Source organism: Vombatus ursinus, unplaced genomic scaffold (genome assembly GCF_900497805.2).
Source record: "Vombatus ursinus unplaced genomic scaffold, bare-nosed wombat genome assembly UNPS02014962.1, whole genome shotgun sequence".
NCBI lineage: Eukaryota > Metazoa > Chordata > Mammalia > Diprotodontia > Vombatidae > Vombatus > Vombatus ursinus.
In genome coordinates, this window is record NW_020954740.1 from 266674 (window position 1) to 289942 (window position 23269).

A 23269-nucleotide genomic window follows, 5' to 3' on the forward strand; every position below is an offset into this window, starting at 1 on the left:
GTGCTAGTCTGACTGATTCCACAAAAGGTCCAAATACCCCTAGGGTATATATATATAGTGCCTTAGCATAGTAAAATATGAGTTTTTTAAGGATAGGGTCTGTTTTTTCTTGTGTTCTTTGCCTCTGTAGCACAGTACACTGAACACACAGTAGGTGCTTAATAAATGCTTGTGACCTTGGATTAGCTATGAAAGTTTCAATTTCAAAAGCTTTTACTCCAGGCAGTGACTCAGAACTGTACCTACAGTGATTGTACTTCTGGGAGACATTGGGCTCACATATATTTTATATACATGCACGTATTTTTATAACAACACATACATTATGCATATATACATATATCCCATATATAATATACATGTGTATATATGCACATATATAAAAATACATGTGTAGGTATTCATATATACAAACACACATACACATTTCTCAGTGTCTTCCCAGATGTGGTGGAATAATCTCCCGGGCTCTGACTAGTAAATGAAATGGTAGATGTGGAGTCAGTGGGAGCTGATTTTGAATTCAATCTCAATGACTAGCTTTTCCATCCTGGACAAAGAACTTAACCTCGGTTTCAGTTTACTCATTTGTAATAAGCCTTTGTTAAACACCTAATTGGTTCCAAGGACAAGGGATGACAAACATAAAAGTGAAACAACCCCAACCCTTAAGGAGTTTACATTATAAGGGAGGGAGAATTTGTAAAGAGCAAGGCATATACAAAATAATAGTAATAGCTAGGCATATACAAAATCACAATAGCTCGCATTTCTCTAGCACTTTTTAAGATTTGCAAAGTGTTTCATAAAAAGGATCTCATTCGATCATCACAACAACCAGGAGAAGTAAGGGCTATTTATTATCACCAGAGGTAAAGTGAATTGCCCATTAAATGTGAGAGGCTGGATTTGAACTCAGATCTTTCTGACTCCAGCCCCGGGGCTCCAAGCACCGGGGCTGCTAAGGTAAGTACCCTGGGGGATGGGGGGGAAGTCTCCAGCAGCTGAGGGTGTGGGAGAGTCTAGAAAAGCTGACACTTGATCTGTTTCTTAAAAGGAAGCCAGAGAATCCAAAGGGCTGCAGTGAGCAGGGAAGGCATCACAGGCAGGGGGCACGGCCGGTGCTGAGGCGAAGAGGCAGGAGATGAAACGTCAGGAAATGGGTGAGGGGCAGCTGTAAAGACAGGTCGAGGGCAGGCTGTTTGGAGGCTAACAATAGACCCCTACCTCAAAGAACTGTCTTGAGGCTCAAAAGAAATAACAGGTGCAAAGCGCTCGCGCCCCCCCCCCAGGAGCCAAAAAGGCTCGAGGCCATTTGCTTTGGGAGCCGTCCCGGGCCTTCGCGCTCCACGCCTCACGCGTGCGCGTGGGAGGTGGGGAGGGGACAAGCGCTCCAAGCGCCCCGGACCCGGACCCGGACCGAGCGCCGTCTCCGGGCGCAGCCACCACCGCACCAGCGCTGTCCCGGGGGAGTCCGGGGCGGGAGCCGCGAGGAAGCTCCGGGAGCCGGCGGCCGGGGCGGGGGCAAAGGGAGCGACAGCTGCTCACCTTGAACATGTTGCTGGCCGTGGCGGCGGATCCGGCTTGGGGGGTCACCTCGGTTTAAGTCCACCCACCGCGGAAAGGCCTACTACGGCGGCCGGCCAGGACACTCTTATTCAGAGAGCGACGCGTGCGCGGGAAGCTGACGGCGATCCGTAGAACAAATTTTATTAATTGCCTGGCTCCAGCCGCAGACACCCGTAGGCTATGAGTCGCCAAGAGCAACTGAGAGGGCGGAGCCTCCTGGGGATTGCTAGGCAGCGGGGAAAACGCGCGCACGCGCGATAGCCGGGGCTGCCGGCAGTCCAGCTGCGGGGTCCGGGGGCTGCTGGAGCGCCAGGGCGCTTGCTGTCCGGTGTCGGTCCCCACCTCCGCCCCGGCGCGAGGGCCCGATGCTGCTCCTCGGGCTGACACCGCCAGCGCCGCTGCTTTGCCCCCCGTCGTCGTCAGTTACCGCCTCCAAGCCTTTTTGTGTTGATGCCCCAGGACCTGTTTTCACTATGAAATAAAAACTTCCAGCCCGTTATCTCCCACCTCCGAGCCCTTGCCTCCCCCCGAAGCCCAGCCTCTAGCCTGCCTTCAGCCATCCCCGAGCTGCTCATGAGACACCAGATCCGAGGTCCGGACATTGGAAAGAAAGAAAGAAAGAAAGAGAAAAAGAAAAAAATCCAAAAAGCAGACCAGCCCGAGATCCCCCCGGTGACGGTCGTGGCTGGCAGTGAGGACCCAGGGAGAGGGGCCCGGTAGAGGCCCCTTCGCAGTTCGTCCAGGAAGTGAGAGGTAAAGCCCAGGGGGCAGGAAACATCCCCCCAAATCGGGGAGCTGGGGAGCTGCCACGTGGAAGAAGGAAGGGAGACCAGAGTTCAAATCCAGCCTCAGACACGCGCTAGGCTGTATGACCCTGTAGCAAGTCACTTCGCCTCGGTTTGTTCCAGTTTCCTGAACTGTAAAATGGGGATGATAATAATAGTCTCTTGTTGTGAGGATCAAATGAGATAATAATTGTGAAACGATTAGCTCAGTGCCTGGCACATAGTAAGCACTATGTAAATTTTGGCAACTTTTAGCTGTTGCTATTATTATTACAGATATGATCTCAGTTGGTCCTAGAAAGCCTGGGAGGTAGGTGCTGTAATCCCCATTTTACAGATGAGAAATCTGAGGCTGAGAGAGAGGCCAAGTGACTGGGGATTGGGGGAGATCACACAGCTGTCAGGCCTTGGGGAAAATGGGGTTATACTTGTTTCACTTTATCCCCAGGGGAGAACTAGGAGCTATCATAGGTGGGAAGGAAGATTCAGAGAAATCATAGCATTAGAAGGGATGTTGGAGGTCATTTGGTCCAGCCACTTTGTTTTACAGATGAGTTAATTAAGGCCCCCTTAAGTGAATTGACTTGACTTGGCCAAAGTTATATATAATAAAATGGCAGAGCTGGATTATATAAGAAAATAATAATTTAGGCGGTGCAGTAGATAAGAGTAGTGGGTTGACAGCCAGGAATATCTGAATTTAAATCCTGCCTCAAACACCTAATAATTGTGTAAGGATGGGCAAGTCTCAACCTCTCCCAGCTTGGGTTTGCTCATCTTATAGCACTTACCTTCCGGGGTTGTTGTGGAAATTAAATGAGATATTTGTAAAAAGCTCAATGAACCTTAAAACTCTAAATAAGTACTAGTTCTTTTTCTTCTTAATAATAATAATGTTAAAAAAAACCCTATTAAACACTCCAAGCAGGTGTTCATAACATTTACTGTGTCATGGACCCCATCTTGCAGTCTGGTAAAGCTTATGGACCCATTCTCAGAATGTTTTTAAATACATAGAATAACTAAAGAAACAAGTCATCTTGCCATAGAAATTTTTTTTTAAAAAAACAAGTTCATAGGCCTCAGTGTCTAGGGCTATCATAAAGTGCAATGAGTTGTCTCAGGAGCTGGCTAAGGTAGGATGATGACCATTTTCAGATAAGTTGTTGGGATTTTTGTTCAGGTATAGATTTATATTGATGGCCTCTGAAGTGCAGACTCTGAAATCTTCTGTGAAAACTAGAAGTGGAAGTTCATATTAATCCATTAATATTTAGGGTACAAGATTTTCAGAGTTTGCTGAATCATGCCTGTTAACTCTGGAGGTCCCTCCATTTTGGCCTCTTTTCTTCTCCGTCTGTTATTTCACCTAGTGATCTCCTCAACACCCATGGTTTCTGTTATCATCTCTGTACATTTTAATCTCAGCTCTGCAAGTGCTTTTTTTTTTTGACAGATAAGTAAACTGAGACTCCAAGAAGTTAAATGACTTTTCTATAGTCACACAGTTATTAAATATAATCAAACTTGATCATACCACTAGAAAGTGCTTCAATGTAGAACATAGACCTAGGTCTTCTGACCCTTCAGTCTGGAGTGCTTTCTACCAAATCATGTCACAGTCATAGAATGTTAGGGCTGGAAAAGCTCTTAAAGCTTATTAATCTAAGCCCTTCATTTTACAAATAAAGAACCTGAAGAACAGATAGGGTAAATGACTTGTCCAAGGACACACAACTAGTTAAAAATTAACCTAGGTCTATAGAATCCAGATTCTCTAATTCTTAATCCAGTGGTCTTATTAATAACAGTTTTCTATTTTATGAAATTTTGTAAACTTAATAGCATCCTAAAAAAATCTTTGCTTTTCAAAGGTTTTGAAATTAGCATTACAATCAATATTTCACACAAGCTATCTTGACTAGGGTTCAAACAATGTAATATGATGGAAATTATGTTAATTTTCTTTGCTTTCAGATTTCTTCACTGTGAAAAATGTCATCTTTAAGTTCATCAGAGCTGGGTGGAGACTCAGATGATTCAGAATTAGCAGCTGAATTTTGGGAAGTAAAATTGCCAGATGTTGTACCACTAGATGACCTTAAAGCGTAAGCATTCAGTTGTTGAATATGTATGAATTTTGGCATTTGTACCAATTTCTTTGTGTCATTATCCCAGATGACACAAAGTAGTTTTAAGATCTCTTGTTCATGGATCATACATTTGTTTTTAAATTAATTTTGAACTAATTTGAACTGTAGCTTTTGTGTCCATATCCATGAGACTTAGAATAACAACTCCATATCCTGTATTTTTTTCATGTACAGTAAGACTATGCAACTTGATTCACATATTTATCAGGTACCTTCTATATACAGGACACTGTGATAGGGGAGATTTAAAAAAACAAATTTGACACTTCTCAATCACATGGAACTCTCAGTCTCCTACTGGGAGCATGACTCATGCACAAAGAACAAACAATCTGGCAGTCACATTTATTATGATTGTGGCAAGAACCAGGGATACAAGGATGTCGTGTTGGTCCTTACCCTCAAGAAGCTCACATTATAATGGAGGAGATACCATATAAATGGGAACATACGAGATTTATACAGAGTAGATGAAAGGTAATTTCCGGTGGGGGGGTTGGGAGTTGAGGGGAGGGGTGTAGTCAATGAAGGCTTCTTGCCAAAGGTGAAATTCAAACTGAGTGTTGAAGGAAGTCAGCAATGAGAGGCTGCAATAAATAAGAGACAGCAATGAAGAGGAAAAGCACAGCAAGTATGGAGACAGCCAGTGCAGAGGCACTGAGATGGTGGTGGAGGGTTGTGTGTGAGAAACAGCACATTGGCCACTACATCTGGATCATGGGGAGGAATAGTGTAAGAAGAGTGCTAAATGATAGCAGAGGACTTTATATTTGATCCTGGAGATAACAGTAACTAGAGCTTACTTTTAGTAGATGAATGACATAGTCAAAACTATGCTTTAAGTAAACTACTTTGACAGCTGAGTAGAGGATGTATTGGAGTGGTAGGTAGGGAGATAATTAGATGGCTTTTGCAATAGACTGGGCAAGAGGTGATGAGAGCCTGAACTAGGGAGGGGACTATGTGAGTAGAAACAAGGGGATATGATATATACAAGAAGTGTTGTGAAGACAGAAATGATAAGATAGGGCAATGGATTATTTATGTGGAGTGAGAGATGAGTCATTCCTTTGACACTTTGGTATCATAGATGACCCCAAAAATGCAGGCCTGGGTGACTTGGAGGATAGTAACTCTCATGAGTAACAAAGTTTGAGAGGTAGAGCCAAGATGGCAGATTAGCAGGAAGAAGTACAAGTTCTTCCCCCAGCTTCCAAATCCTCCAGATACACCTAGAAAATGTACTAGACCAAGTCCTGATGGGGAAATTCAAGAAAGTAACAGTGAGTCATTTTCTCCATCCCAGATTGGCGTAGGGAGATAGACTGAGAGACTGTGAACATTGAAGACGGCATCTCTAGATACCATCTAGAGAGATGGGACCATACTACATACATAGAGGGCTCCAACACAGGTAGGGGCTGTGTCCTAGGGTGAGAAGAGGTCTTAGGTCATACAGAGGGCACCTAGTGCATGAACAGGTGCTAGTTGACAGTTTTTGTCAACTACTACCCAGTCATCCTGGGTCACAGATCCAGAGCAGACTGAGGAAGGGACCTGTGTTCGAGGGTGAAGAACAGTAACAGACCTCAGTGGCATCCTAAGCAAAGAGGAAGTTCAGAAGCAAGCAGCAGCAGTGTGGTTTAGATTCCAGAAGCAGAGTGGGGGTCTCAGTTCCAGCTTTCAGCCCAGTCAGAAGCTTGCAAGGAATAACCAGGGCAGGAATACAAAACCAGAGGGGAAGCTTGTAGTTCTGTCTCTCCGAACCATAGGATCTTTCAAGCTGGCTGATAAGGGCTGAGTCTAACACCAGTTTAATGTTGCTCAGATCAAACCTAGGTAAGGAACTTGCAGAGCTTAGACCAAGGGACTGGTGATCAGACTCTTTCCTAGATCAGAAAACTTTGAGAGCCCTGAAAGAAAAAAGAAAACTGAAAGCTTGTAGGTTCCCAGGCCCTCTCTCCCTGAGAGCCTGGAATAACACAGCATTCAGTACTCCTCTCCCCACCCCTCCAAGAAAGTGGCAGCAGGACCAGTTCAAACCTTCCTTCCAGAAGTGCATAGAGCCTAAACCCAAAAAACTCTGAAGTCAGAAATTAGATTAGAAGAATAAACATGTAAAAAAAAAAAAACGAAAAAAGAATCTCACCATAAAAAGCTCTTTTGGCTACAGGGACATTCAAGACACAAACCCAAAAGAAGAGAATGACTGCAAAACTTCTACAAGCAAAGCCTCAGATAAAAATAACAGCTTGGGCACAAATTCAATTAGAATTCCAAAAAAATTTTTAAATGTTTTAAAATTTTTTAATGAAATGAGGATATAGGGGGGAAAATTGAAAACAAACAAATGCAGAAAAGCAGAAATATTACATATACTGTTTTCTGACCAGAGTACAATAAAGATTACATTCATTAAGTGTCCTTTGAAGCATAGATTAAAAATCAGTTGCAAACTAAGTAACCTCATCCTAAAGAATTGGTAGAATAGAAAACAAATCATAAAAATAATAATTTCATTAAATATAAAGACAGCAATGAAATAACATACCAAAATTTGTGTGATATAGCCAAAACAGTACTGAGGGGAAATTTTATATCAATAAACTCTTTCATCAGTTAAAGAGAGGAATTGGTCATGCAGCTAAAAAATTTTAAAAAAAATTAAACAGCCCCTGAAAACAGAAATCCTGAAAATCAATGGAAAGATTAACTATATTTAAATTTTAAAAGCCACTATTAAATAAAAGTAGGAGTTGGTTTTATGAAAAACCTAATAACAGATAAATCATTGGCTAATTTGATTTTTTAAAAAAAGAATACCAAATTACCAGCATCAAAAATGAAAAATATTAATTCACCACCAATAAAAATGAAATAAAAGTAATTATATGGAACTCTTTTGCCCAAATCTATACTAATAAAACTGACAAATTTTAATTAAATGGATGACTATAGAAAAATATAAATTATCCAGATTAGCAGAACAGAAAATAGAGTATTTAAATAGCCATATTTTAGAAAAAGAAATTAAAGTTAACTCCCTGAGGGGGAAAAAAGCCTAGAACTAAATGGGTATTACAAGTGAATTCTACCAAATTTTTAAAGAATCACTAATTCCAATACCACATAGACTGTTCGAAAAAATAATTAAATGAGGAGTCCTGTCAACTTACTTCTGTGACAGAAATTTGGTCTTGATATCTAAACCAGGAAAAGACAAAACAGAAAAAGCAAACTATAGACCAATTTCCGTAATGAATATTGATGCAAAATTTTTAAACAAGATACTAGCAAGTGAATTACAGTGATACATCACAAAGACTATACACTGTAATCAGGCTGGATTTATACCAGGAATGTAGGGCTGGTTTACTATTAGGAAAACCGTAAACATAATTGACATATTAACAAAAAAAAATTCACATGATCATTTCAATAGATGCAGAAAAAGCTTTTGACAAAATACAACACACATTCCTGTTAAAAAAATATTATAAAGCATGGGAATAAATGGAGCTTTTCTTAAAATAATAAGTAGTGTCTATCTAAAACCAAGAGCCAGCATTATCTATAATTGGGATAAACTAGAAATCTTCCCAAAAGATCTGGAGCAAGAATGTCTGTTAACACCATTACTATTCAGTACTATACTAGAAATGCTACCTATAGCAGTAAAACAAGAAAAAGAAATTGAAGGAATAAGCATAAGCGAAAAGGAAACAACTATCACTTTTTGCAGATGATATTATGGTATATATAGAGAACTCTGGAGAGCCAGCTATAAAACTAGTTGGAACAACAACTTCAGTGAAGTTGCAGGATGTAAAATAAATCCACACAAATCATCAACATTTCTATGTATTACTACCCCCCCCGAAAAAAAAAAACCAGCAGGAAGAGATAGAGAAATTCCATTTAAAATAACTGCAAACAGTATAAAATACTTGTGAATCTACTTACCAAGACATACACAGGAGCTATATATATGAACACAAAACACTTTTCACACAAAGACAGATCTAAATAATTGGAGAAACATTAATTGCTCGTGGATAGGCAGAGCCAATATAATAAAAATAACAATACAATCTAAATTAATTTACTTATTTAGTTCTATATCAGTCTATCAAAGAATTACTTTGTAGAGCTAGAAAAAAATAATAACAGTTCATCTGGAGGAATGAAAGGTCAAGAATATCAAGGGAATCAATGAGGGGAAAAAGGGAAGGAAGGAGGGCAAGCAGTACTAGATCTCAAACTATATTACCAAGCAGTAATCATCAAAACAATATGGTAATGGATAAGACTTAGGGTGGTTGACCAGTGGACTAGATTAAGGACACAATATAGAAAAGCAAATAACTACAATAGCCTAGTGTTTGGTAGACCCAAATATCCCAGCTATTGGGATAAGAACGTACAATTTGTCAAAAACTGCTGGGAAAACCAGAAAGTACTCTGGCAGAAACTAGACCCAACAGACCAGCATCTCACACCATATTCCAAGATAAATTCAAAATGGGTACGTGATTTAGACATAAAGGGTGATATCATAAACAAATTAAGGGAATATAGAAGAAATTACCTGTCAGATCTATGGATGGGGAAAAAGTTCATTACTAAACAAAAGATAGAAAGATTTGTGGGAAGTAAAGTGGATAGTTTTGATTTTATAAAATTAAACTGTTTTTGCACAAACAAAATCAATGTAGCCAAAATTAGAAGCAAGAAACCAGAGAAAAAAAAATTGCAGCAATAATCCGATAAAGGTCTCATTTCTCAAATATATAGACAACTAAGCCAGATTTATAAAATAGGGAGCCATTCCCCAGTCGATAAATGGTCAAAGGATATGAACAGTTTTCAGAGGAAAAATCAAAGCCATAGATAGATGAAAAAATGTTCTAAACCACTAATAATTAGAAAAAAGCAATTTAAAATAACTCTGGGGTACCACTCATACCTATCAGATTGGCTAAGATGGCAGGAAAGGAAAATGGGGAAAGGAAAGGAGGGGATTTGAGAAAATGTGTACACTAATGTTGGTGAAGCTATGAACTAGTGGAACCATTCTGGAATACAATTTGGAACTGTGCTCAAAGGGCTATAAAATTTTGTGTACCTTTGACCCAGCGATACCTCTGTTAGGTCTATACCCCAAGAAGATCAAAGAAAGGAAAAGGACCCATATGTAGAAAAATATTTATAGCATCTCTTTTTACGGTGCCAAAGACTTGCAAACTTATAGGATGCCCATCAATTGTGGAATGGCTAAATGATTTATGGTATATGAATGTGACAAAATACTATTGTGCTGTAAGAAAAGATGAAGGGGATGGTTTCAGAAAAACCTGGGAAGACTTGGATAAACTGATGAAAAGTAAATTGAACAGAACCAAGCAAACAATCTACACAGTAACAGCAATATTTTAAAGATAATCAACTCTGAAAGACTTTGTAACTCTGATCAATACAATTGTTATTCAGTCGTTTCAGTTATGTCCAATTTTTCATGATCCTATTTAGGGTTTTCTTGGCAAAGATACTGGAGTGGTTTGCCATTTCCTTCTTCAGCTCATTTTATAGATGAAGAAATTAAGGCAAATAAGGTTAAGTGATTTGTCCGGGGTCATACAACTAGTTAAGTGTCTGAGGTCGGATTTGAACTCAGGTCTTCCTGACTCCAGGCCTAATAGTTTATCCTCTATGCAATCTCCCACCTAGCTGCTGCAGTCAGTACAGTGATCCACCGCAACTCCAGAAGACTCATGATGTAAAGTGCTATCTGCCTCCAGATAGAGATCTGATAGTGTCAGAGTGCAGATTGAAGCATTTTTTTCTTCTTTCTTTTCTTTTTTTTTTTCTTTCTGGAATGTGGCAGATATGGAAATGTTTTTCGTGACTTCATGTGTATAATGGGTATCATATTTCTTGTCTTCTCAATGAGTGGGGGAGAGAGTATAGGGAAGGAGAGAACTTGAAACTAAAAATAAAAATTAAAAAAAAAAGATTGGGGGGGCAGCTAGATGGCACAGTGGATAGAGTACTGGCCCTGGAGTCTGGAGGATCTGAGTTCAAATCTCTTGAACTTGACACTTGAAACTTGACACTTACTAGCTGTGTGACCCTGAGGAAGTCACTTAACCCCATTGCCTACCCCCCCCAAAAAATAAAAGATTAGCAGCTCCAAGGTTGACTTCCCAGCTTTTCCCTTTTGTATACGATGTTTTTTTAATCTATTATTTCCCCTTCCAAGTCTACACTTTGGGATTTTTTGAGCACTGTTATTGATTAATTGAGCAAAAGAAGGAGAAGTGAGGAGAGAATGAGACTCATCTCATGACTGATTTGGGACCTGTTTGCATGGAGATAGGATCCTGCTTTTTGTGGCCTTGACCGAATCCCAGCACGGGGCAGGTGGTCATCAACTTGTACAAAGAACAAAGGTGCCAAAGTTTGTTCATGCTGTGAAATGTTGATTTAACACTCTAAAGCATGCTATAAGTACAGTAAACATGTTAGTAATTATTTAGGGCCCTGGAGTCAGGAGGACCTGAGTTCAAATCTGGTCTCAGACCAGACACTTGACACTTACTATCTGTGCGATCCTCTCAGCAAGTCCCTTAACCCCATTGCCTAGCAAAGACAAAAAAAAAAAAAAAAAGATTGTTTAACTGCCTGTGTAGAAGTCGAATGATTCACTGGAGTAATACCAGCAAACAATTACTAATGTACAGTGATAGGGCAGAAGAGGTTAGATTCTTTAAGTCTCTATGTATGTGTCACCCATTTTGAACATGAGGGAAGGGAGTATCTTCATGGAGAGTTGCAGGTGACATGTTTTTATTCACCAAATTTTAGAATATCACCAGGGAGCATTACGGTAGAACAGCTCCCACATTGTTCCAACAAAGTTAACTTCAGATAACCTCTTTGGCTGTGTGCCCCATGTTCTTGGCATCACTGATCCTGTTTTCAAGGAAGCACCAAGTGTCTTCAAAGTCAGGAGATGAGTCCTGCGTCATCATAAGCTCTGCAGTGTTGTAGACGCCAGCCAGTACTGCCCAACGTGTGAACCACTTAATATCAGTGGACTTGTCTCTGGCGTAGTACCACGTGTCATCCACCATACTGGTGAGGAGGTTTAGGCTGGCTGGGATATTATGAGGGAGCACAAGGATGCTGAGAGCCTGGGGCCAGTGTTCAATATATGGGATCAGCATTCTCAGCCTGGTTTCTACTGCATCCCTCATGAACTGGTCTATCTTCCTCTTCTCTGCCTGGCCCAACTACACGATCTTTTGTTCCTCTTCCATCACATGATTGAGTTTAGCATGGCACTATGTCCCCAAATGCAGGATCAATTCACTGCCATCATTTCCAAACATGCCAGCTGCTGCACTGGAGAGACCCAGAGACGGAGCTCCTTCTGCAGTGGCTTCTGGAGTCTACCCATGAGCAGGCACAACCCAGCCACTGCCGCCGCCATCTTGGAAGTGGGCACTGGCCTCTCCTGGGGGTAATAGTGAGTAGGAATCAAGGATCGAGAGATGTATAGCTGGAAGAGACCTTGGTAGCTATGAATACAACCATCTTATTTTACATAACAAAACAGACTCAAGAAGTTAATATTTATTTGTTACATTTCATCTTATTCAATTTAGTTTGACATTTGTGTTCCCAAAATCATGCTCACAAATAAAAGCTAAGTAGCAATTTACCTGGAAAAACAACAACAAACTGAAATTGCCACTAAGACTTCAAACCAAGTATGGTATAAAGCATGATCTGGTAGCCAAAAAAAGCTAACCTGATCTTAGACTGTATTCAGAGAGACAAGAGAGATGGTAGTCCTGCAATATGAACTCTGGTCATTCTTCAGGACATCATGTTTTTGTAGTTCTTATCCTGTCTTTCTAACTTTTCTTTCTTTGTCTCATTTAGTGTCTTCTAGGGGGACTTCTAACAAGATGTCTGGGTGGGAGGTCATGTATAAAGCCATCTTCCCCTCAGAACCTGCAGAACAGTTAGAAATTGGGGAACTGCCCACTGAGAGCTTCTGAGCATGTGCAGGCAGGCCATCCTCCTTCCAGTGCAGCTAAGCTGGAAGGAGAACAAGGTTGAGTCATTAGGACCTTTTATAAGCATTCTCAATTCTGCATCAGAAGCCAGTCAAAAAAGCCTTTCATTACTGCACAGTAAGAGAACAGGAAAATAGTCATAGAATGCCTGTGCATTATTTGAAGTACATGTGGGAATTGCATTAGGCCACTCATGCTGCATATATTCATAATACCCAAGCTCTCAGTGGCCAGTCCTGTTAAAACATGCCAATAAAGTAAAATCAACAAGAGCTTAAAGAGAGAGAGAGAAGTGGGGGGAAAATTGCTGCGGAAAATCTGTTAATACAGTCAATAAATACTGTGAAATAGTAGAAAACTCCAGAAGAGGAGCATAATTTTGCAAAAGCTGCAGTTAGATACCTCTAAGAGACTAGACTGACCACAAGAACCTCTTAAATGGTGGGAAGGCCTAAAAAAAGAAGAAAAAGATAAGTAAAATTAAAACTCAAAATGAAAATTTCAAAAAAAGAACAGAGGCTTAACCTTAATCTTAGCAAAGCAGTAGTGCATACCCCAAAATGAAGACTAGAGGATATGGAGCTCAAAAAAATCAGTGATACAATTATTGCTCATCCTTCATTTTTCGAAGGGGACCAGTGGCATCATAGGGTGATGTTGTGACTTGCACATGAATTGGATTTAAGTGAGGCAGAGTTATGCAAATCGTCAGTCCAGGATGCAGTGGATGACCATGGCATCTTCAATGTCTGACTCTAAGCACTCTAAGCACTCCACAGTGCTTGCTTCAGCAAATTGTTCTCATGCACCCATTCTACTAGGGGAAGTCTTTAGGTGATTGGGGTAGACATCTCCATAACTCACTGACAGGTTTGAGGCCTGTCAGTTACCTTCAGTATGGTTTAGCCCATCTGCCAAGATAGTTTTAATGAGGTATGACCACTGTACATGCTGGAGCTTCTTGGAGTCATTGGTGAGAGTTGGGTGAAAAGTGGACATCAAAGGTGTATGAGCAGCCCTGAAAAGGGCTCAGTAAGCCCTCACACCAGAGGTGCTAGTCCTCCCTGAATACCACCCCATGCAACCCCCAATGATAAAATAAAAAATATTACAACAAAGCCAAAGGAGAGCAAAACTGAGCTATCTAGAAGCATTTACTTTATCCTCTTTTCTTCCCTTCTTCCCAATCCTTTATCATTCTGTCCTTGACCTTCCTTTGTTGTCTCTTTACAATTCCTTAGCTATTTCATCCATGTGTAGCTTCAGTTATCTTCTTTGCTGACACCCAATCTATATTTTTAGCCTTTACCTCTCTCCTTAAGTTCAGAACTGTCTCTAATTGTCTATATCTACGTCTGAGTGTCTTGCCAGTATCTCAAATTCAGCATGTCCAAAATATAAGTTATTGTCCCTGTCAAGCTTGCTGCACCTCTGAATTTCCTTATTTCTGGCAATGGTGTGCCTATTCATCCATTCTCCCATGTATATAAAATCATTGTGTAATTTTTGATCTTTCATATTCTTACATACCACATCAGTTCTTATCTTATTGATTCTTCTTTCAAAAAACTATGTGGACAGTGAGGTGGTGCAGTGGATTGAGCAATGGCCCTGGAGTCAGGAGGACCTGAGTTCAAATCCTGCCTCACACATGTAATATTCACTAGCTGTGTGACTCTGTGCAAGTCACTTAACCCCAATTGTCTCACAAAACAAAACAAAACAAAAAACTCATTATCCTCACATTGTTGCTATTAACATTGTTTCTATTATAATAGCAACAATACACAGAAAATATATGGAAGGAAAAGAATTCTGAAGGGAGCATAATCAACAGAAAATATATGGAAGGAAAAGAATTCTGAAGGGAGCATAGACAAACATAGACATAAAGAATTTGTTAAAATTCATATTCTGTTAAAATTCATATAGACATAAAAAAACTTAAATAACAGAACTTTATGGTTTTATGTGCAATTAATTTTTTCCCTGTTTGTGTTTAAATCTTTATTTCTGTTGCTACTAAATTTATAATTTTAAAAGAATTAAAGATAGAGAAGAAAATACCAAAACTCCTTCACACAGCATTTTTTTGTGCTTTTTCCACACCTATAACTAGAATGTCCTTCCTCATCATCTCTGTTTAATGAAATCATACCCATCCTTCACAATCCAAATCAAATTCTACCTTCTCCATGAAGATTTTTTCATTTTATGTCCCTGCTCCCCTACAAGTACAAATGTAACAGTTACTGTGTGTAAGGAATTTATATTGCACTATTCATTCTCCTGTGTGTGTTTGGATTGGGGCATGGAGAAGACTACAACATGTTCACATATAAAGAAATTCAAGAGTGATTTGAGGAACCTGAGAGCATTAACTGGAGAAACAGAAAGAGTTTGAAGTAAGAGGTGGCTTTGGTACTTAAAAATAAGCATTAAGTGAATATAATGATCTGAATAGCAGTGATGACAAGTGAGCACATTCCATACATGGTACATGGCATACACATACATGTGATTTCTTATTCCATTACAGTTCAAAAGACTGATGATAAAGCACACTTCTTATCTCTCAGTTGAGAACTGGAAGGCTGTAGGTATGGAATGAATGAATGATAAAGCATTTATGATTAAATACTTACTATGTGCAAAATGCTGTGCTAAGGATGGGGGATGAAAACAGAAAAACAACAATCCTTGCTCTCAAGGACCTCACATTTTAATAGGAGAAGAAAATAAATATAGGTTTCAGATGCAAGTATAGCACCTGCAGAGGCAGTTGCTGGGTCATATCTCTGCAAAGATGACTGCCCTAAATGGCCAAAGGAACTGGGCTGGAAGGAGGATCAGTGGTTGGGGTTGGGAGTTGCAGGGCTCATATTTCCAGAGCTTTTGGGCTTGGGGCCCCAGGTTGTCTCAGCAATCATCATGAGCCATACATTTTCAGACATTGCCAATGTATTGATTTGTTTTGTTTTACTCTTATTTATTTGTTACAAGAGATAGTTCTATGTAGGGGTGGGGTGGAGAGGAACAGTGATGTAATAAATAAAAAAACAACATTTTGAAAAAAACAAACAGGAAATGGTGTTGCATAGTAGAAAGTAGGCTGAATTTTTGAACCTGAGGACCTGGGTTCAAATTCAGATTCTTTTCATTGACTACCTTAAAATCTTGGGCAAGTCATTTAACTTCTTAGGGTCTTGGTTTCCTCATCTTTAGAATGAAGGGATTGGACCAGATGACCTCTGAGCTCCAGCTCATCATTGTCTCATGATCCTCAGTAACTGGATGGAGCACTTTTGTAAGTTTAGCCTCTTTGTAAGGAGTTGAGAAGCCAGTAAGTTGTGAAGATGTGGAAGCAGCTAGGCTAGATGACTGTTTCAAGTAGCTCACAACAAAAGAGAGAAGAGATTTAAGATGATAGCTTTGGGGCGTGGTATAGCTAAGCAAAGATATTCAGGGATGGAGGAGACCAGGGCATTTTTTCCTGGGAGTCAGTAGGCTATGCCATCTGCAGACCCAGTCTCTACCTCCATCCAAGATCAAGGGTCCCACCATGCTACCTCCCTGCCATGCTGCTGAGCATCACATCTTTCCTCCCCTTTTGGTTCTGAGAGTTGTAATCAAAGAAACACTACCATTCCTGACAAAGACAATCTCAATCTATGGCCTTTTTACTCCAGTCATCTTTCACTCTGACTTCCTTCTCCAAAACACTCTTCTCTCATCATTTTCTTCTATACTTGTCTTCTATTAAATGTAAGCTCCTTGAGGGCAAGAACTCTCTTACATTCTCGTATTTGTATCCCCATCACTTAATACAGTGTTTAGTAAGCTCTTAATACTTGTTCATTCATTTCATTTCATGCAGCTTTGTAGTAAGAAAGGAAGGTAACAACAGAAGGTGATTAAACATAAGAAAAAGGGATGTGTTCCCAAGAAGAAATGGGGATGGGATCAAGGGCACAGGTAGGGTAATTGGCCTTGAAACTGTCAAATCATCCCTTCCTTGGAGACTGGGCCAAAGGCAGAGAGACTGTTGAAGATGTCACTGTAGCTTCAAAGTGCTACAGGGCAGTTGGGGGATTTCTCAACAGACAGCTTCAATTTTCTCAGTAAAGTAGGTGAGTAATCTGCTGAGAGAGAGGAAGTAAGAATGATATGGGGTTTGCCAAAGTCAATGATTGGCGTAGGAGGAATATTATCAATAGGACAAGGAAGGAAAAGGCTGGGGGATGGAGATGAGCATGCAGTTTAACTAGTACTTAGAGTGTCCAGACTGTTACCCTTAGCATTCCTTACTAGCCTCAGCTTACTCTAAGCTTTTCCTGAGAATTAAGTTGGAGTACCCAGAGGGAGTACCCATCATTGTTAAATGCTGCATGAAGGTCAGAAAGGATGAATATTGAAAAAGATACTGTGGAAAGTGCTGGACTTGGAGCCAGAGGACTAGGGTTCAGAGCTAATGACTTCTGTCATTAAGCTACCTGTGTGACTTTGGGCAGGTCACTTAACTTCTCTGGGTTTCAATTTGCTCATCTGTAAAATGAGGAAGTTGAACTGGATGAACTTGAATATCCCTTCCAGCTCCAGATCTGTGACTATTGACTTTTTTAAATTGTGTTTTTTTTGTTTTGTTTTGTTTTTGTTTTTGGCGAGGCAGCTATGGTTAAGTGACTTGCCCAGGGTCACACAGCTAGTGAGTGTCACGTGTCTGAGGCCGAATTTGAACTCAGGTTCTCCTGACTCCAGGTCTGGTGCTGTATCTACTGCGCCACCTACGTGCCCTGTGACTACTCACTTTTAAAAAGAACATCAGATTTATAAATATAAGGTCTTTGGGGAACTTAGAACAGTTCCAGCAGTGTTGGAACCTAAGGCTAAATTGCAGAGTTGATAAGAGTGAAAAAAGCAGTAAAGATGTAGAGTTTTCAGGTACAAAGTTACCTTTCCATAAGTTTGGCAGAGAATGAGAGGAGAGAGGTAGGCTAGGAGCTTTAGGAATCCTAGTAGAAGGTAAAGGGAAGAACTGAGAGTAGGGGGAATTAGTTAGACTTGAGCATGTTCATACATAGATGGGAAAGAGTCATTGGGGGAGAAAGATTGAAGACATGAAAATGAGGGAATGATTAAAGGAACAAAATCCTGGAGGAAATAAGAATAAATGGGATTAAAGACAAATGTGGGTGAATTAGTCTTGGCTAGGATTAGCCTCTTCTTCTGAGATAAGAAGAAAGGATGAGTAAATGAATGAACTCAAAGAAAAATAGACAAAAACTTTTGAGAAGGAAATTGAAGAATATAGGATATATAGGATAATATATAGGATAATCTTTAAAAGTAGAAGACAGTGAGGTGTCATGGTGGATAGACTTGGAGTCAGGAAGACCTGAGTTTGAAGCCTACTTTGTTACTTCATTAGCAACTATCTAGCCAAGTCTACCGTCTCTTTCAAGTTGACTTCTATGATAAGTAGGAGTAATGTTCATCTGCTGTGAGTTTGGGGTACGAGAGCAGGTTTGGAGACTTGAGTGAGGAAAAGATTTGTAACAGTTGGTGTTATGAAGAATAGATGTCAATGTTTAATTAATAGATTTCTGAGCACAGTAAGGACCCACTTAAGGTTGTGTACTATATAGAAGCAGCTCCCAAACTTTTTGGTCTCAGAACCTTTACATTCTTAAAAATTATTGAGTACCCCAAGGAACTTTTATCTGGATAGGTTATATCTATCAATATTTGCTATATTAGCGATTCAGACTGAGAAATGTTTTAAATATTAGTCCTTTAAAATAGTAATAATCCCATATTATATATTAACACAAATAGCATTTTTAACAAAAAATATTTAGCAAGAAGAGTGGCATTATTTTACGTATTTTTGCAAGTCTCTTTAATGTCTGGATTAATAGAAGACAGTGAGATCTGCTTTTGCATCCAGTCTGCTACTGTGTATTGTTTTGGTTGAAACCCCAGTTAGGTAGATGGAAAGAAGATACTTAGGTGGAAAGAAAAAGAGTACTTTAATAAACAAATTTTATCTTAATATCATTATGACAATAATATTGATACCATGGACCTCCTGTGTCAGGACCACACTTGGAAAACTACTGTCATAGAGTAGATATTTTGGTAGATGATTTTGAAGCATAATTTCTTTACTTTCTCCAGGAATGCACAGCAGCAGGGCTGAAAAGAAGAAACCAGATGGGGACTAGTTAAAATGTCAGATTAGCACCGTGAAAATGTTGTGATCAAGTGAAGATGGATGTTATCACTTGAATAACACTAAGTCTAGACTGTGTAGAGAGGCAAAGGAAGCCATTGTGGGACCAGGGAGTTCAGAGGGCATTCTCGGCCTGGGCCGCAAGGTCCTAACAAGAACAAGGGCAAGTTTAGTGTGAGTGATAGAGTAAGAGGGGCAGAATGATAGGAGATTATAGTCGGTGGGAAGAATTTCAGAGTTCAGGCTTTTAGAGGTAGTACAGTTCCCAGCAATGTTAAGGTCTAACATTTGATTGTTGAATTAGGGTGGAAAAAGGGGGTTGTTGAAGAGAACGTCCATAGGTAGAACTTGTGGATGTTAAAGTCCGTAACATAATGACAGGTAGATGGGATAGAGAAGAAAACTGTGAGCCAGGTACTCTGGTAATTGAGCAAGGAAAAGAGTAACCTGAGTTCAGAAGACCATAAGCAAAAAGAAAATGGAGAAGGCTATATATTTGGATTCTATGAACTTTGAAGGAGGAAAGGTGATTGAGAATAGAAGATGGGAAAGAAAAGGATGTAGAGATGCTGTCAGAAATGAAGCATATGTCAGCTGCTCTACTAGCCCAACGATTTGGGGAGGTATGTAGCATATGGGGATACCTACCCCAATTTTAGCAGGGTGAGTATTCCAGCATGAGTTATTCTTTTTCAAGTTATTTTGTGGGTCTGCATCCGTTTAAAACCATAACTCATTGAGCCCTTAAGTACTAGTCAGTCAGTCACTTAGTAGTTATTTAGTATTTACTACGTGCCAGGCACTGTGCTAAGTTCTGGAGATACAAAGAAAGCAAAATCAGCCCCAGACCTCAAGGAACTTAAATTCTAATAGAGGAAATGATATGTAAATAACTAGGTACATCAAAGGTATATACACTGGGTAGATGAAAGATAATCTCAGAGGGGAAGGCACGAACAGCTAGGAGAGACTAGGAAAGACCTCCTGAAGAAAGTAGGTTTGGAACCACCTTGAAGGAAACCTGGGAAACTAAGGCAGAGGGAAAGGGGCAGAGCCTTCCAGGTATGGGAGACAGACAGTGGAGAGGAGAGAGATGGATTATCATGTGTGAAGAACGGTAAGTAGGCCTGTGTGGAAGGGAGTAAGTGTAAGAAGACTGGAGAGAGAAGAAAGGGCCAGATTGTAAAAAGCTTTAAATGACAGAGTACTTCATATTTGATCCCAGAGGGAATAGGAAGCCACTGGAATTCACTAAGTGTGTGTGTGGGGGGGTGACATCGTTAAAACTATGCTTTAGGAAAATCATTTTGGCAGCTGAGTGAAAGATGGATTTGAGTTGTCAGCACAAAGAAATTTAATGGAATAACATAGTAAGGAAAGTAGCAATAAAGAATTTCCCCATGACCTGAAACAACTTTTTATACCATCAGTGAGAAGAGTGGAAACATATGGTACACATGTGTGTACACAGGTAGAGAACATGTGCATGGAAGGGCACATATGTAGGATACACACAAGGCCCCAGCATACAGATAGGGAACACGAGTGGCCAAGGCACGTACATGGATGTGGATTACTTACTACTCCAGTTACAGAGTTGATGATGTCTTCTGATGATATGTTGCTCCTCATTGGTCTTGTGTGGCCTGCGGTCTCTGCCGGGTATATAGTCTCTGCTAGTCTCATGTGGTGGCTTCTTGACATTGCTCCAGTAGTCCATAGCCACTGCCGGTCACTGTCGAGCATTAGCCTCAGGTCCTGAGGCTGTGGAGCTAATTTCTGCTTCTCCCTGGCCAAAGCTCAAATTGTCAGTGGTAGGAGGAAGTGGGCTCTACAGTTGTTCATTTAGCCTAGCTACGTCCCAGAGACTTTTCTGCAATTGCTTTGACAAAAAGGGCCCTCAGCCCTAACACACCCAGTTAGCAAATTAGGGAAAACCTTTTCAGCTTTTCTCCCATAAGGACGCCTCTCTTTTCTGTAGGCCCTATGTGGACTATGGGGGTCAGAGGTCAAGCTGTAGATAAGAGCCATGCAGCTTATATCTGTCTTTTGACCTGTGTTTCCTAGTCGCCAAAGACAAGCTCCCTCTCTGTCTCAGAGGCTTTACTCTGGCTTAGCGTAAGAAATTCCTGGTGGCTTCCCATTTAATTCCTGGTGGCCGAATTATTACCTCATCAGCATCCATCTAGAGTCTTCTCTTCCACCAAACTACCAAGGTTTTTCAGGGTTTGAAGCTCCATAGTTTTCTTGAATCTAATGCCTTTGTTCTCCTCTGTATATGATTGGAAGTGGAGGGAGGGGTAAGGCACAGGAGCAAAACTTATCCTAGGGGTCAGTGTCATTGTCTCTCCTTGTGTACCTTCTTTCCTGACTATTCATGTACCTGTGTCTGTGGGGAGGGAGAGAAGTGGGGCTGCCAGGTCTTTCCAGGAGTTCAGCTTGCCTTGCAAGTTAACGAAAAGAATGGCTTCCATTAGAGAAGTTAAAAAGGATATGGCAGTACCAGAAGAAAGGCCAAATTTCAGTTAAATCTAGGAGTGAAGAGAAATGCTCAGTGAAAAATTTGAGGATGTGGAGTAATTTTTCTAGAAAAAAGCAGAGGTTCCTTAACAGAGGGGCAGCCAGGTTGCACTATAGTTAGAGCACTGACCTTGGAGGCAGGAGGACCTGAGTTCAAATCCTGTCTCAGACACTTGATACTTACTAGCTGTGTGAGCCTGGGTAAGTCACTTGATTGCCTTGATTGCCTGATTGCCTTGCCTTTCAAAAAAAAAAAAGAGTACAGTAAAATGAGATTAAGGAAGAAGTAAGGTTGAGCTGAATAATGATGAGGGTGCCAGAAAGAAGTTATAAAGGGGGAAAGGTGGTTAAATAGGAGGTAGACTACAGTATCATGCTGTTAGTAGAGGGATGACATTGGAGAACAGAGAAGCGTCAAGAACTAACTGGCCCTCCAAGTTCTAATCATAACATGGAACACTGGTGTTTGAGGGTGTGACCTCACAGACCCCTTAGAGCATTCTTTGGATTTGGCTGATGGCATCTGTTCAGTTTCAGGGTGGGCAAGATGAGCTTCCAGAGCTCTCTGAAAGGTACTCTCTATTTAGGTGTTCTTTGCCTTCAGTGATGGTTGCTGTTGGGCCTCTGGGTGGAAGGAAGAGTACAGAAGTGCGACCTTTAACTTATCTCTTCATTTGGAGCCATGGCCGGGTTAAGGACTAAAGGAAGAATTTGCTGTTGTTCATACTTCCCTCCTTAGGAACAGCATCAGCCACTTCAGAGACCAGTGGCTAGCACTCAAGTTCATTTTTCTGCTTTAACCAGGCTTAAACATAGTTCAGGAGGAAAAATCTGGAATTGGGGGTGGGATGGGGCGCTGGATTCTTCTTTTCCTAGAGTGTGTTGTAATTCTTTTTAAAGCTTTTAAGTGGAGAATTTGGCATCTGCAACTTGGAATTATGTCATGTAGCAGTGAAGTCAAACTCAAATAGAGTTTGGATATGTAAGGATCCCTGTTGGCAGCATATTGGCTTTGAAAGCCATATATTAACATTATCACTATTGTATTGTATTTTTATATATTTTGTTAAACATTTCTCAGTAACATTTTCATCTGGTTTGTCTGTTGTGTGTTTGACACACCTCTGTTATATAGCCTGGCACCTGGATAGAGAGCTGCCCTTGGTGTCAGGACAGTCTGTTTCAAGTCCTGCTTCTGACATACATTGGTATGACCGTGGTCAAATCACTTAACCTCTCTGACCCAGGGAGCCTCTCTATGATTATCAGTTGCAGAGCAAGTTCTGATTTGCATTGGTAGAAATTCCACACTGAGTCGTCTTATACACCAATAAAATCACAGGTCTAGCCAAAAAAAGGAAAAATTTAGAATTACTGTACTTTTAATCTTCAAAGCACTTGTACTAATTGGACAATGCTGTTGGCTTGATAATTAATAACCTACATTATTTTAGGAATCTTTGGAGATTTAGAAAACATTTTATGGTAAAGGTCTTCCAGTTACTCTGATTTATTGATAATACATTTTTATAATAGTTCTGAACAGTTTATTTTGGGGACTTAGGAAGGATAATAATGGAAAAGTTAATAGAAGTCTTCAATATTACATCTCCTTTCTTTGCTTAGTTCTGCAAATGCCAAAGCCCCAGAAGCTACTTCACAACACTGCATTCTGAGAGGAAAATTAGTAGGAATTCAAGTTTCAAGTTTCCTGAGTATTTAGGAAAGAATAATGTATGATTTAAACTGTTCATTTATTTTTTTTTCCTTTAGAATTGAAAAAACTCAGGCTGCTGAAGTCATCCAGAGAGCTTGGTTTTCTCACATGGATAAAATGATATTTCAGCTCTTAAAACACACAATTTGTGCAGCGGTATGTACCAATTCTTCCCCCTCACTTTTAGACTTTCTCAAAGATGTGTTTAT

At 40.3% G+C, this 23269-nt stretch overlaps 2 protein-coding genes and 1 pseudogene across 4 annotated transcripts in view; 1 reads left to right on the forward strand and 2 right to left on the reverse strand.

Moving 5' to 3' along the window:
• The window catches only part of APOO (apolipoprotein O), a 92130-nt gene extending 90417 nt beyond the window's left edge, over nucleotides 1–1713 (reverse strand). Inside the window, exon 1 of one of the 2 annotated variants that reach the window (XM_027845455.1) lies at nucleotides 1549–1713. In XM_027845455.1, coding sequence (XP_027701256.1) covers nucleotides 1549–1557 — 9 coding nt within the window. In that variant the 5' untranslated portion in view covers nucleotides 1558–1713. The remainder of the gene's footprint in view (nucleotides 1–1548) is intronic. The other variant, XM_027845454.1, reaches the window with a different exon arrangement.
• A 216-nt stretch (nucleotides 1714–1929) lies between these two features.
• CUNHXorf58 (chromosome unknown CXorf58 homolog) overlaps nucleotides 1930–23269 on the forward strand; it is a 56582-nt gene continuing 35242 nt past the window's right edge. For both annotated transcript variants that reach the window (XM_027845460.1, XM_027845461.1), the window contains exons 1-3: nucleotides 1930–2322; nucleotides 4332–4462; nucleotides 23117–23216. In XM_027845460.1, coding sequence (XP_027701261.1) covers nucleotides 4350–4462; nucleotides 23117–23216 — 213 coding nt within the window. In that variant the 5' untranslated portion in view covers nucleotides 1930–2322; nucleotides 4332–4349. The remainder of the gene's footprint in view (nucleotides 2323–4331; nucleotides 4463–23116; nucleotides 23217–23269) is intronic.
• Nucleotides 11431–20543, reverse strand: LOC114030589 (annotated as a pseudogene).